A 16,074-nucleotide genomic window follows, 5' to 3' on the forward strand; every position below is an offset into this window, starting at 1 on the left:
CATACGAAATTAGAGTAAATTAGAGTTTAACGAATCATTCTTGAACTACAAAAAAAATACAGAAATCATCCTTTACGTTGATATGTTGCACTTTTCTTCCTTTTCTGTATAACGACCGGGTTGTACATTGATCGTCCAACCCACTTGAAATTTAGAGGGACAAACACAAACCATAAGATCACCATCGATTCCACAGCCCAACCTGTCTTTAAAAACATTTTTTTGTAAATATTATAACATAATTATATTGTTCAAAAAGGTTAACTTTCACTCTGAAATTAACATGTTTTCATTTAGCCAAGAGTTTTGAGTGATATTTAACCAGTTTGACTTTGCTTGTTTGACCCAAAGAAAAAACGTAACATGAACCAATTTAGGAAAATAGGCCAAAAATGTCACCTCTAAGCTAGTGAAGTGCCAAAAGATATAAAAATACATACTTCTTAGTCAAAATTATCAAACTTGATGGGAACGATTTCGATTTCGTCTGCAACCTTAAAGTGTCCCACTAAATGTGCGAAAAACACCATTTGTTGTTCAAGTGTGAATTTAATGTTTTTGGCCTGCACACATATTAGAGTAACCAACTCACTTTTACCAAAAAATTAAATCAAAAATAAAAAACAAAGACATTTTATATGTTTCTAACCTTACGAAAACCATGCTGCTCCCCTTCGTACTCCACTAAAGCAACTGGTAATCCTTTTGCTTTCAATGCTTGATAAATTTTTCTTGCTTGATCAGGAGGTATAACCTGTAACACAGCATACATCGATTCATTACCTACAAGATATTGATATAAAATTTTCCACTTTTTCCATATTTTAGCAACCAGGAGTGTTCATGAGCCGTTGTGCGAAAAGTATTGACAACTAAAGCCAAAAGAATTGTCAACGTTATAAAACAAAGTAACCAAATTTATTCAAAAAAAAAACTATATTGTTTAAGAAAAGAGGAAATTTCGATATGTTTACATTTAGCTAAGTTTCAACCCTTTTGACTTGCTTATTTGACACAATGAAAATAAAATAAATAGGCCGAAAACGTCACCTCTAAGACGACTGAACTTCAAAGAGGTACAAAAATACAAACTTCTTAGTCGAAGTTATCAATCTTGACGGGAACGATTGCGTCTACAACCTTAAAGTGTCCCACTAAACGTGCGAAAAACACCATTTGTTGTTCGAGTGTGAATTTAATGTTTTCGGCCAGAATACATTACGCATGCAAAGTAATTAATCTCTTTACCTGAAAAAATAAACATAAAAAACAAGACATTAAATATATTTCTAACCTTGCGAAAACCATGCTGCTCCCCTTCGTACTCCACCAACGCAACAGGTAATCCTTTTGATTTTAATGCTTGATATATATTTCTTGCTTATCAGGGGATACAACCTGCAACACAACGTAGTACATCGATCCATTACAATGTATATAAAAAATACGTTATGTAGAAATAAATCTTTACACTTTTTCAACGTAGTACATCGATCCATTACATTAGCCGCTTTTTACAAAAACTGTGGGCTGAACCGCTAACTACGGTGTCAGAGAAAGACAAATCAAACGGCCATGTTGCATACGGTTTAGCGGTTTAACAGTTCGGTTTGGCGCTTTAAACCGTTTTTTTTATTTTCAGAATCATTAGTTTGTATCATAAAAAAAGGAACGATAAAGGGTGAGCAACATAATTCAAAAAATAGTTCCAGTTCAGAAAACGCCATGAAAAATGCCAAGAAATACCATTTGGAAACACCATAAAACACCCAATTCAATAAAAACACCATGAAAAAACCAGTTGAAAATGCCATAAATACACCAGGTACAGAAAAAACGCCATAAAAACCCAGTTGAAAACGTCATAAAAAACAAAGTTGAAAACGCCATAAAAATAAAAAACAAAGTTGAAAACGCCATAAAAACCCAGTTCATTTTTTTTTTTGAAACTTATATCAATAGTATAGTCGTTGGAAAGATAAAAAAACACTGGATTTTATGGTTTAAGTTTTTCTTAAATAATCACGTATAAAAGAATTATGGACGGTTAAATGTGATGGAGAAATGGCATGTGATTAGCATGTGCAACCTTGTTTGGATCATCCCATTTTACCCCTCCTGGTAGTTCTAAGGTTCCTAGTATCTACAAAAATGGCCCGCATCAAACTTAGCCACAAAGCAAAAAGATCTTGTGGCTGAGAATCGTTCTCACCGTTTTCACACTTTAAGGCGTTTTCTCCGGATCCTCTTGTTTCTATATATTTATGTATATGTGTGTGTGTGCGCGCGCGTGTGTGTGTGATGTGGATGTTAATATGTAATTTAACTATATGACAGATAATCTTGTTGTAGTTTAGCGGTAAGTATTTCATTTTTGGCTATAGAGATATAGGTTACAAATCACAACAATCACACTTTTGAATTTTTGCATGTTTTTTTATCCTTTTCAAATTGGACAGGCCTTGTAGGCCCAAAAAAAGTCCAGTTTTATTTAGTGGTCCAATACTATAAATAAGAAGTTATCAAACCCTACTCAATGCACAATCATAAAACCTTATTCTCTTCTTGCGGCTGCCGTTGTCAACAACCCTAATTGGTAACTTCATTGCCAATGTTAGGAAAACAAGCGAGGTCATCTCAGGTAAGCATTTTAATCTTTGTTTCATTACTTCTATTTTCTTCTATTTTTGTTCTGAGTTATTATTATGGCGAGAACTCTGTTTTAGTTTTATCGTCGTCATTGATTTTGTTACGAATGTAGCATGCTTACATGTTATCGTTTTCATTGTGCAGGGATCTAAAGAACAAATATCAATCCTTCATAACATGTTGATTGCTTATAGGATTATCTTGACTGCACATGGTAATGTTAAACATTTACGATTTTAAAATTTAAATTCAACCTTACACTAGGGGCTAGTTGTTAGTTCGTCTATACTCAATCTGGGTTCTTGTTTGATACATGTAATTTTATGATTTGTTATAAAGATTTTCAACTCATATTTTCAAGTATTACTTTTTATGTAATGAAATTTATGGTATATGATTTTTTCTTGCATCAAATGTTTAGCTAAAGATTATTGCATATAAATTGTTTTCCTTTTTTTACAAGGATTATAGAAACTAAGTAGTATTCTTACTATATATGCTATTGTCATATGTGAAATTGTAGTCAAATTGTGTGTTTCAATATTCAAATGTTGCCTTTTGGTATTAGATCATGAATTAAGAGTTGAAACTTTATCGATGGATGAGAATATATACCACGTTAAAACTTTTTCACATATTTAAATGTTTTATTCTATTTCTTAATATTTTATCATTATTATATTATTATCGGTTGTTTTGTTTGACCTACTTCACTAAGGGTGTAAAATTTTACTTCACTTTTGGTCTAAAAAATGTGTGAGCCGCCTCTACATCTACCCGAACCATAGCTATAAACATCTCATTTTTCTTTTTACTTTTTTGTCATCTATATCTATATTATATAATAAAAGAAGACCATACTACTATTTTTTTCTTTGTTTCTTTGCCCCTTTCTCTCCTAATTAATTATGGATGCTTATTTTTTTAATCAAAAATAGTTATTATATAATTAAACAAATGAATTTAATTATTAGTTAAAAAAACATATATTTTTTACTTAAAAGGTATTATGTTGGTTAAAATTATTTAAAAAAATCTAATGTTGTTTGTTTTTTAATGACGTGGACGGTGACTGGGCAATGACATGGCATATATGATATCATTTTTAAACCCCTTTACCCTCTTAGCCCAAAATTAAATAACAAAACCCTAAATATCATTGTCTTCATCATCTACAGGGAAATCCAAACACAAAAGGGGCAAAATGGATGATTTCTTCTTCATCAACAACATCCATTCCAAAAGAAGCCCACACAATGTTGTACTTCTACTTTGTTCTTCTCTTGAAAAAAGGATGTCGCCCTTACATTTGTGACACGAGTTCCCACCACTCAAATTGTCTTGACCAGTTTGATAAGTCAAATATAAATAAAGGGAGAGAACAAACTAAGCTTGTTTGCCCTTTATGCTGAGATCAACGGGTGGACTATAGTCAACCTTGCTCGCCAATTCATGAACTCCAAACCAAGAAATTGCTCACTTGGTACCTGTGATTTTGTTGGAAATTATTCTCAATTAAGAAGATTGGAGCAATGTAGACCCTAAACGTGAACTTGAGTGGAGAAGTTTGGAAGAAGATATGGAGCAACAAGACATGCTCAGCATGTAGTTTGATGACGATGATGCTGCTTAATTCATAGATGGTGTATCTGATCTCGCGCTAGCCCGATTGATTACGAGATCTTTTTTGGTATTTTAGAATCAAATCTTGCATTTTTTTATCTGAATCTGATTTAGATGACACTAGTCTATTTTTGGATGATTGAGATACATATTTGACTGTGTATTTCCTTATGGATGGGGTGTCTAATCTCGCTAGCCCGACTTGGGATCTGATTACGAAATCTTTTCTGGTACTTTAGAATCAAATCTTGAGTTTTTTTTATTTGAATCTGATTTAGACGACACTAGTCTACTTTTGGATGATTAATTGACATAACATATTTGACTGCGTGTTTCCTTATATAGCTCACTAGGTTAGAATCCCGTGTGGGTTGAAAAAATTGACATATTTTATCATTCAAACCATCTAACCACTGAAAATTTTAAGAGATAACCTAGAGAAAAACAATTAGTGTCATTATTCTTTCATTTTTATAATATTTTAACAAACATAACTTTGAATTTGATGATATTTAGAGATTTAAATACAAGTTTTTAATCAACAAAATAACTTTATTTAGAGATTTTATAATTAGTTTCATATTAAATTCATTTGTTAATGAAAATATAACAAATATCAATAATTAAATAATAGTAATTCATAATTAAGCATGAGAGAGAGATGCGAAAAAACAAAAATGTAAATGACTTACAATTGTGACAAGTGTCTCTCGTCATTTTCTTTTATTATATAGTACTAGTGGGAATGCCCGCGTGTTGCAGCGGGTGTCCCGACTAATATCAGATTCAATTATGTCTATTACGAACCACAACTGATATTCAATACATGAATTTATGTAATTTTCGTATATTTTCTATTGTGTACCTCAACAATGGCATCAAAGGAAGATCAATTACATTGAAAGTCAACTGAAGTCTACTAAGATAAAGAATGAACAGACAAATTTGACAAGATCCTCAAAACGTTTCTTTAACACACTCTGAAACTCTCAAATTGATTCAATCAATAAGGTTTAGATCTCAAGCACACTGACATCCATTGAATTGATATTGACCTCAACTACATATAGAATACATCTGATTAAGCAAAAATAAAGCATAAAAACCCATATATGAAGTAAATATTAGAATATCATTAAACAGAAATATAAAGCAGTTCAACAAAAATGAATGTCACCCCCAAATGTCAACCAGAACATAAAAATAACCTACAAAAGTTGAAGACAACCATAATCCAAATTGCAGATACTTTGAAAACATATTGTAGACAAAAAACATATCACAACCTCCTTCCTCTTCTCCCACTCTTTCGACGAGTGCTATCTGTTGGAATTGGTGTCAGGTCCTCTGTCATCATCAAAACATACAACTTACTTATCAACTACTCCTTAAACATAAATAAAAGTTCTTCAAAGAGCAAAAATAACAAATACAAAAATTCGTATATAAAAAAATAAAGAATATAAGCATACCAATGTGACCAATCTTCATGCCAAAACGGACAAGAGCTCTGAGGGCAAACTGTGCACCTGGACCGGGTGTCTTTGTCTTGTTACCTCCGGTTGCCTATAGTTTTTTGTGGAGGGCATTGATTCCAAGCTCCAGTTGTTACAACAGAAATTTGTTAGTTGTAATGTATCAAACAAAAACAAACTGCTATGATTACCATATAGCAAGACACTAAAAGAAACAAGTAAAAACCTTGCATCTTGTTGAAACATCTTGTGCAGCAAGCATAGCTGCTTATGGAGACGACTCTCTCTATCAACCTTTACCTTCATTCCACATAATGAAAAAATAAAAGGATAGAAGATAAATATTAAGATATAAAAACTATAAACCAAACACTCAATAGCATTTGAATTACAGTAAATATCTTGTGGAAAAAATATTAAAACTACAAATTACTAACCACTTTCGAAAAAAAATCTATTGAGAAAAAGCCTAGACAAATAAACTTAATTCATGTTCTCTTTGCAATGAATCAGAAAAACAATGTGCATGTAATTATATCTCCCAGTATGAACAAAATAAAACATTGCTCGCAAAAAAATTGAACATACAACACATGTTCCTAGCGGAATATATATTATATACACATGAGTGTTTTTAGCATTTACTTAAGGGTTTTAACTTCAATATCAGTTACGGCTTTTGGTTTGTATATAGATTAGTGCAAGGCTAAACCCTTCATATACTAATAGTTAATTTCCTCATCAATTCAATAAATGATGGCCTTGATGATCATTACTTATTAGTACCCATAACTTTTTGAATTATTTTTATTTAAAAAGGTGCCAAAATCCCTAAAATGTCCCTAAAGTGTCTTAAATTTTTTGGACAATGTGCAAGTTTACCCTCTCTAAAATAGCTTGATTCTCTTGTACATGTTGCTTCAAAATATGTACAGAATGTAAAATTACTATAAGGGTAGAAAACCTATTTATAGTCCATATAAATCTATTTGTTATATTTATACATACTATTAAATCATGAAAATCCCAAATGTTGCATGTCTAACATTTAATTTAATCAATTAATTTATTTAATTATTATAAAAGTTTTATTTAATTCCTTAATTTAATTCAATTAATAGAAGACATAAGCGGGCATGGATTCCATGGATGAAACGTCTAGATTGCCCTCAAAGTGTCTTAAAACTTTGGAGAATGTTCAAGTTTACCCCCTCTAAAATGGCTTGCTTCATTTGTACATGGTGCTACAAGATTTGTACCTAGGCAAAATTACGAAAAGGGTAGAAAACCCAGTTCTCTTAATATAGTATATAGATAAATATAGATATATATATTTTTAGTGTAAAATTCTAATGATTAACTCTGCTTTTAATTAGTCCATGTCATTTGTGTCATAATACAAATTCATTCTTATTACAATTTTAACGGATTCAATATCAATGACACTGTTTACTTTAATAAATAGTCCCTACACTCACAAAGATAGCTTTTTGTCTTAAAAAATATTTCAAAAGTCAAATTTTCGATTTTATGTTATATGAACTTCCCCAATATATGCTACACGGTAGGTGATGATTCCATATGAAACTAGCGTAATTGCTTATGTAATCTACGACACGGTGGCCAAAAGTCCAACCCATCTAAATAATGTGATTAGCGACATCCTAACCGTACGCCGTTCAAAAATAAATAAATAAGTTGTGATTAGAGTCAGAGACTATTGTGGATGATCATGTTTGGACCTACGATCCGGCGGCTCGAAAACAGAAATGGCCTGAATTACAAGCTGATGTTTGGACTATTTATATCAACCTGATTTTGTTTGAAATTCGAAACCCTAACTTTATGTTTTTCTTCCTTGATGTTCACATGGTGCATGATGAAATTGAGGTCACATATGGGGATGTGTCTCAGATCCGTGCCCACGGTAATTTTGAGTTCGGAGGAAAGGACTTGGTCAACAGAGAAAGAAAAGGGGCCTTTGGTTAACTTTATGTATGTTGCTAACGCAAAGTCGCTAAGGATCTAAATGAACACTAGCCCTTGTAGCTGCAGAGGCCGAATTCACAAAAAACTGTAAATCAACTATCAAATTCGTAATTTGCACCAAACCAAATAAAAAAAAATACATCCGTAACTAACTCAAGGGCCAACTGTTGTGTAGGGATGTCAAAAATACCCGAGCCAGGCGGGTATGCCCGAATCCCGACACAAATGGGACGGGTATACCCAATACCTAACGAGTATTGGGTCGGGTATGGGATTAGTTTTAAAAATTTTTGCGGGTATGGGTCAGGTACGGGCTTAGGTGATGTCCGACCTGATTACCCGAAACCAATTACCCGTTTACCCGAACTATATACCCAATCTTATACCTGAATTTTTTAATTTATATTTTTATTTTTCATTAACCTTTGTCTATTAGTGATTTATTTTAGTATTCATAATGTGAAAAAAATAATTTCTCTTTTAGTATATACATTTGATATAATATTTATATTTTGTATGTTGTGAAGTATATACATTACATATAAGTTATAAGTATTATAAATTTATTATTAAGTTATGATAAAACTATATGTATGTAATGTATATTTTTAATTTATAATAGTTGTTGTCTAAACAAAATTATATAATAATTATAATAGTAAAGAAATGGATTCGGAAATAAAACCTTACACTTTTTCAATATTTTGGCAAGGGGTGTTCATGGCCCCGTTAGCTGCTTTTTACGAAAATTATGGGTTGAACTGCTAACTACGGTTTCAATAAAAAGACAAATCTTACCGGCCTGGTTGCATCCGGTTTAGCGGTTTAACAGTTCGGTTTGGCTCTTTAAACTGTTTTTTTTTTTTCAGAATCATTAGTTTGTATCATAAAAAAAGTACTGATAAAGGGTGAGCAAAATAATTCAAAAAATAGTTCGAGTACCTTGTCTTCCAATCCTTGAAAGAGGATTATAAGGCAAGAAAAGAGATCAACAAAATTGATAGGTGATCTCTCAAGAATTCTTTTTCACCCCATGTTGCAATGTTAATAAAAAATTTCAGCTAATAATTCATGTACACAAGTTGAGATACGTAAAAGCCATTGCAATATAGGAGTGAAAGTAAATAATAAATAATAATTACCAACAATATTATCCAAGTCATGGGACTCAAATTTGTGAGTTTCTTCTTTCAGCAACTTCAGGTCCGCTATCTGTTTAAGACCGTTACCATATGTTAAATGCAGTGGTGACAAGTTGAGCGGGTTAGACAACGGGTCAAATTATAAAACAAATGAGCACTTACACCATATAGAAAGCTCTAGCCTTAAAAGTATTCTTGAATGCAAGTGCAGCCAATGTTGTGTAACCACCAGCAGAGCCTTCAAAACAATTAGCGCGGGTGACGCCGGGAATGATGACAACTGTATGACCGGTACGTTTTCTATAAACAATCGTTTCACTTCTGTTTTATTCGATTCTAGTGCTGATTGGAGTCTCGTGACTTTGAAGTTCAGTAGACTGTTAGGGTTGACGCCAACCCCCTTTTGGAAACCAAACACATTGAGGAATTGGCTGACGGGCAGCCGATTGAAGCATCCCATATTTATGTTGGGTGCAAACTCGATTTCCTAGGTCAAGTGTTTGACACTGATCTCTTTCCTGATACCCTTGGTAGCTTTAATATAGTCATTGGTATGGACTGGTTACATCGAGCTGAACCTAACACTCATTTATTCAAAACTGCTAAACCTAACACTGATACGACTAGTGAATTTCGGGACGGAATTCCCTTTCAAGTTGGGGATGATGTGGTACCCAAGGAAAATCCACAGTCATCTTAACTCACCGTTTCATTTTTCTGAGATTGCTTATCAAATTTCGGAATGAAATTTCTTTTAAGTTGGGGATGATGTGACAACCCGAAACTTCAAGCCACTACTTTAACCTAACCACAGTTAACATAAGTTATACATTCAATAGCACTGCATTTAACTAGGGTTTGTTAAATGAGTCTACGTTCGTATTTCGGGGAACCGGAACACACACATCGAAATTGACAACCGCCGCAAATAATATTATAAACCGATGGCTTATACGAAATTTATGTGTTGCATGACAAATACGTGAATTGTATGCTTTAATTGTAAATTACATGGTAGTATGTGGTTTTTGTGTAAAAGTTATATTATTAGGGGGTGTTTAGAGTAATTGTGAAACTATAATAAACTACTCAAAACCCTAAGTTCTCCATAACTTGTCTATACGCATTTTTACACTCTCTAATCATCTCCAATCCTCCTTCAATCATTCTTGGCTTCACAAGTTCACACATCAATTCTTGACCTTCAATTCATCTAGATTTAACCAGAGGTAAGTGTTTATGATTGCATGATATGTTGTTAATCTTGTTCCTTTGATTTATACAAACCCTAGATATCCAAACAACTGTTGTGTGATTGTTTACGTCAATGAATACTTAATTGTTAGACGAATGATTGTGCAATGATTGTTTGTTGTTTCGGTATGATACCACTGTTAGATTGTTTGATTTGATGCCTGACATGGTGGATTTCTATGCATTTGGGGTTTTTTGTTTGTAGAAATCTTGAAGAATGAAAATTCTGATTGTTGTCAGACTTTGTGAAGTCACAAAGTTATAATGTCCGCACTTGTAGTTTCTTTGAAACTGTCCGCACTTGTTATCTCAAGATGTGTCCGCATTTGTTAAAAAGGAATAGATGTCCGTACTTGTTGTTTATAAAAGAAGTCCGCACTTAGTGTACAATGTTGGTCCGAATTTGTGTATCTTATACACGTCCGAACTTGTGCAATATGTGAGGTCCGAACTTACAAGCCTTGTTGATGTCCGCACATATGAATAGGTTTAAAGGTCCGCACTTGTTCTTCCTACATCAGTCCGCACTTAACTTAGTTGAAAAACATCCGCACATGTGTTGCCTCAATGTCCGCACTTAATGTTCTCTTCATGTCTGCACTTATGAAATTACTTATGGTCGTATATAATATATCATAACAATCCGTACTTGTGGCTTATTTAGGTCCGCACATAGCAATCATTTATTTATTTAATTAAAGCCGTAGATGTGATATTGGTTTAAGGTCAGTACATGTTTAACTTTGAAGGGAGTCCACACATATTTGCTTTGAAAGGTTGTCCGTATTTACATTGATCGGACTGTGATCAGAATTTACATTATAGTGTCCGTATATATGCATCTAAGGGTCCGAACTTGTAACCTTAGATCGGACCTTTAGGAATCTTTTTCCGGCCAAAAACATTTTTCCGGCGACCAGAGACTAACAGCGTTAGGGTTCTGTAAGTCATGGTCCGTTGGAGGCTAATATGCTAATAGTTGGGATTGCTGATGGTTATTTTTGAAGTTAGGACTGTTGGCGGCCAACGGCGAATAGTTGGGCTTATTAAACTCCAATATTCCTATTTATTATCCATACTATGTTTAAAGAATTTGAAGCACAAAACTAGGACTTCATAAAACTAGGAGTTGTACATGGTTGTTGCACCCAAATCTATCAGGGCTCGGCCAAAGCCCAAGTATTTTGAGGCTTAAGCTTTGGGCCTCCAGCTTTAAAAAAATTAGTAATAATTATATATGATATTTGGGCTGGGTTGCGATAGATATTATTGATGTATAGCATATTTGAAGGGGCGGTGCATATCGAGTTTTGTATTTGGGCGGCAATTGCGATTTAGTCAATTTTTTTGAGGGAAAATGCCTCTAGTTTTTACTTCGCTTTAGGCCACCAAAATGGTTGAGCCGGCCATCAAAATCTATTTAGAGAAGCGCCTAGAAGAATCAAACATTTGATCGAGGACAATGACGAGGACCATAGCAATGGCAGGATCGATAGATGGTTGTACCACCAAAGCAAAAACATCTCCCCAAGTGCCACCCCTCCTTTGGCTTCTTTCCTCCTAATTTCAGCAACACACCGGTGCTTGTCATCATACACCATGCAGGACTTTTGAGCATATGATCCTTGGATCTCATAGATCACATTTCTTTTGTTCCTGTTCTTTGATGATCCTACACTGCTCACATATGCTAGTGACTTGGTGTTTAAGATATTCACATGTTTGGTCACTGAAAATCGGGGATTTACACTTTCACCATCATAGACAAGAAAATTGTCTGCTAGGCTTAACATCTGAGGATAATAAATCATATCACTAATCAGCTTGTGTACAACGTTAAGATGATGTTTTATGTAAGTTATTACAGGTGTAGAAATAAATATACCTTGCGCCTAACGGTGTGGAGACCGCAGCCTAACGCATCCATGAGAACAATCTCCCGGTTTCCTTTCACGAAATAGTTGTCTACTCGAAATGCAAGATTTCCATTGGAGTTGTACACTGTAAACCCGTCGCAACTGAAGATCAAAGACTTCTTCCACACCGTCAAGACGATAGGATTCTTAGTGTTTACAACTGGAATGATGGTCTCACTCTCAGAATAAACCTTTGCCATGAAGAAGCACTTGAGAATGCCTTGGAAGTTTTGGACGATGGAAGTTTAGGGTGGGACTCTAAAGATATTTTATAGCAACTATACTACAAGGTATATATCCCATTCAACGAACACTTTTAAGGGGATGCTTAAAGCAGGTGATGCTGCATAGTTATAGCATAGGTTTTATTTTTTTATTTTTTCTTCATGCATAAACACGTGAAACATAATAAAGAATTTGGGTACCACTAACAACATAATAAATTGAAACTATTTAACATATTGTTAATGTTTTAATCACTAGCCAAGCTTTTTTTTTTTTCCTTATTATTATGCTATTTTCTTTTTGACGATGGTACATGCGATTGAGTTTGCACTATTGATCGAATATTTTGTAAATAGTTCAAAATTTTCATATAATCATGTTTATATAACTTCCTAGTTTATATAATGTATCCAGATCTTGTACAAGATTTTGTAAATAGTTCAAAATTTTCATATAATCAAGTTTATATAACTTCCTAGTTTATATAATGTATCCAGATCTTGTACAAGAGTCTTCTGATCTTGTACAAGAGTCTTCTCTTGTACGAAGGATAGGTGAGAATCCCAGCCATTGATCTACCAAGATCAATGGCTCAAAACTAGGGATGACATTTTTGTAATTACGATGTTCAAACAATTGAAGAAACAAATGCAGAGTATTATGATCCTTTCCCACTTTAACTCCTTTCCCCTTGATTTTCGAGCAACTATAACTTTTTCATACGTTAATATATTTTTTTGAAATTACACCGTATTAACGAGCATTTCATCCGTTTTAATTCAAGCAGTCTATTGCTATAGTTTTCTTTAAAAAAATTACATGATTTTTGAATACACATTACGTGATTATGAAACCCAGCAATGACTACGTGATTTGAATACCTATTATGTGATTTCATTATAGTATGTGAAACCTCACTAAGTGATTACGTAATTACATAAAAATAGCTGACTATGTATTATTACGTGACTACGTGAACGTGATTTTGAATACTCATTTGGTAATTACTGATTTCATTATAGAATTTTATGTGATACCCACACTGAGTGATTACGTAAAAACAAAAATATGTAATATATAATATTTCATATGTAATACCTAATATTTTAGGCCTAATCATGTATTAAAGATATATTATATACAAAGCATTAGCCAAATCAATCTATAATAACCACATAATGTTGTATATTAGAGATTCAATCACGTAATAAAGCATAAAACAATCAAGTTCTTATTATTGAATATGTAATCACGTAATATCATAACCGTAATAACATCAGTTATAGCAAATCATATTTAATGTATAATCAAGTAATGGATTTATATTGAATGTAAAATCACGTAATGCTTTATGTTGAAAGTGTAATCACGTAATGTGGATTCAAAATCATGTAGTCATGTGTTGGATATTCAAAATCACGTAATCACGTAATAAACTAATGGGTATTCAAACTCTTGTATTTTTTAAGAAAATTATAGCAATATGCTGCTCGAATTAAAGAGAATGAAATGCTTGTTAATACGGTGTAAATTTTTTTTTTTTTAAATATTAACGCATGAAAAAAGATATAGCGGTTTGAAAATCAAAGTGGGGAAATTGTTTAAGTGAGAAAGGACTAAATTACCCTTCAAGCCAAGAATACTTGTCCTCCTTTCAACCTCGCGTATGCTTCGTACGAATCTTCTCTCATGTACAGGACCCATTCTCTTTATATAATATAGCAAAGAGATAAAAAAGAGTACGGACCAAAATGTTTCAGGCTTACTGTGTAAGAAAAAAGAAAGCGTATGTTCAAACCCCATATACTACGGGTATATTTTGAGGGTCACGGCGATAAGAAACGGAAAACGTTAAGACAATACTAGAGGGTTTATAGTTCACTTAAAATCAAATAGGTTTATTAGCTCGTAAATGAATTTGTGGCATGTCCATACGTGTCGTTCTCGATTTTACTTAGGACCAAGAGGTCTGGTTTGGCTTTCTAAATACAGCCAATTATGATCACGTACATGATTTTTTATATTATATAAATTTTTAAAAAAAATTCTTTATTATATGGCATAAATTTTTGGTTATTTACGAGTTTTCCCTTTCACTATCATGTGACTTGGTTTTAACTAGAATACAAATGGAGTTAATATGGTGGAGTGAAATTGCAATAAAATAAAAACATTGGTATTAAAATCACAAAACATTTCTGATAATAGCAATGGCCTATAAACCACAAGGACCAAAACCGCCATTTACTCAAGTATTTTTATTGATGAAATGACTGAGACTTCCAAATACACAACGTATCCTAGGATTAGATTATTTGTCCCATAAATATTATGATTATTTTATTAATATTGAGAAGACAATTGATTCCGCGATTAATGGTACAAATCACGGCTTTTTTAATCTAACTAAAACTAAAAGTCAACGAAAAATTATGGTTTACCAATTACGTAAAAACAAAACATGTAATACATAATATTTCATATGGAATACCTAATATTTCAGGTATAATCATGTATTAAGGATAAATAATATACAAAACATTAGCCAAATCAACGTATAATACCCACATAATGTCGTATACAAAAGATTTATTTGTGTAATAAAGCATAAACAATCAAGTTTTTATTATTAAATGTGTAATCACGTAAGAAGCATAATTGTAATAACATTAGTTATAACAAATCATATTAAATTTGTAATCATATAATGGATTTATATTGAATGTGTAATGATTTATGTTGAATATGTGATCACGCAATGGGTATTCAAAAAGCACGTAATCATGTGTTGGGTATTATAATGGGTACTATGTATTTAAATCATGTAATCACATAATGGGTATTCAAAATCCTGTAATTTTTTTTTTTAGAAAACTATAGCAATAGAATATGGTTAATATGGTGTATATTTTTTAAAATAATTTAACGTAGAAGAAAGTTATAACCATTTCAAAATCAAGTGAGAAACTAATTCACTTAAGAAAAGACTAAATTACCCAGTAACATTTATCACTCCCTCCTCCGTATGATTGTATAGATTCTAAAATACTCAAAAAAAATTGGATACTTAACACCATTAAAAGAAAACTATTACAATTTCACATCATCACATGTGTCTTAAAGCTCTATTCAAGTTTCAAACACCCCCTAAAAGAAAATCCATACAAAAATTCAGATGTATGATATGTCGTAAATAGAAAAAATATTTTTCAAATCCCATTCAGACTCAAACGAGCATAAAATTATGGCCAACTCCCATAATACTATTAGATCAAGAAAACTGCTTAAAAACTTGATTACGAATCTCTACCCAATATACGGTATATATAGCAAACCTAACGCATTAAACTATAACTAGGAACTAGAATTATTCACATAATTATCCTAAAGACATCCAAACCTAACTCTTTAGAATGCTAGATAATTATCTAATCAATTAATAGAACATGGTAATTTCCAATAATTATCAAATCATAATCACATTTAATGCTAGAAAATTATCTAATTAATTAACTAGGACATGATAATTTCAAATAATTATTAAATCATAATCACATTTACTCAATGTTTTAAACACTGGTTCATACCGGCCGGTTAAACCGGATACCGGACACGGGTCCGGTACGATAAGGGCCGGTAAAATCCAAATACGGTATATCATAGGTATCGGCGGTAAATCCGGTTCTACCGGTTCAAACCGTTGAACCGGTTTGCATTACCTTGGAATTTGATTTTTTTCTTAATTTTAATAAAATAAGAAATTAAGGTAATATTGGCTTTTCATATTTACGATAATCAACT

General features: G+C 32.6%; 1 protein-coding gene and 1 pseudogene across 1 annotated transcript; both read right to left on the reverse strand.

The window, feature by feature from the left end:
* Positions 1-247: 247 nt before the first annotated feature.
* LOC110888884 lies at positions 248-11,083 on the reverse strand. The gene is made up of 6 exons (XM_022136382.1): positions 11,008-11,083; positions 9,043-9,158; positions 8,867-8,948; positions 8,679-8,752; positions 650-754; positions 248-563 (listed from the first exon to the last, which is right to left on the reverse strand). Exons 1-6 carry the CDS (start codon positions 11,081-11,083, stop codon positions 444-446), a joined length of 573 nt encoding a protein of 190 aa, XP_021992074.1. The 3' UTR covers positions 248-443.
* On the reverse strand, positions 10,906-12,289 carry LOC110888883 (annotated as a pseudogene).
* Between the last annotated feature and the right edge of the window lie 3,785 nt (positions 12,290-16,074).

Source organism: Helianthus annuus, chromosome 11, assembly GCF_002127325.2.
Source record: "Helianthus annuus cultivar XRQ/B chromosome 11, HanXRQr2.0-SUNRISE, whole genome shotgun sequence".
NCBI lineage: Eukaryota > Viridiplantae > Streptophyta > Magnoliopsida > Asterales > Asteraceae > Helianthus > Helianthus annuus.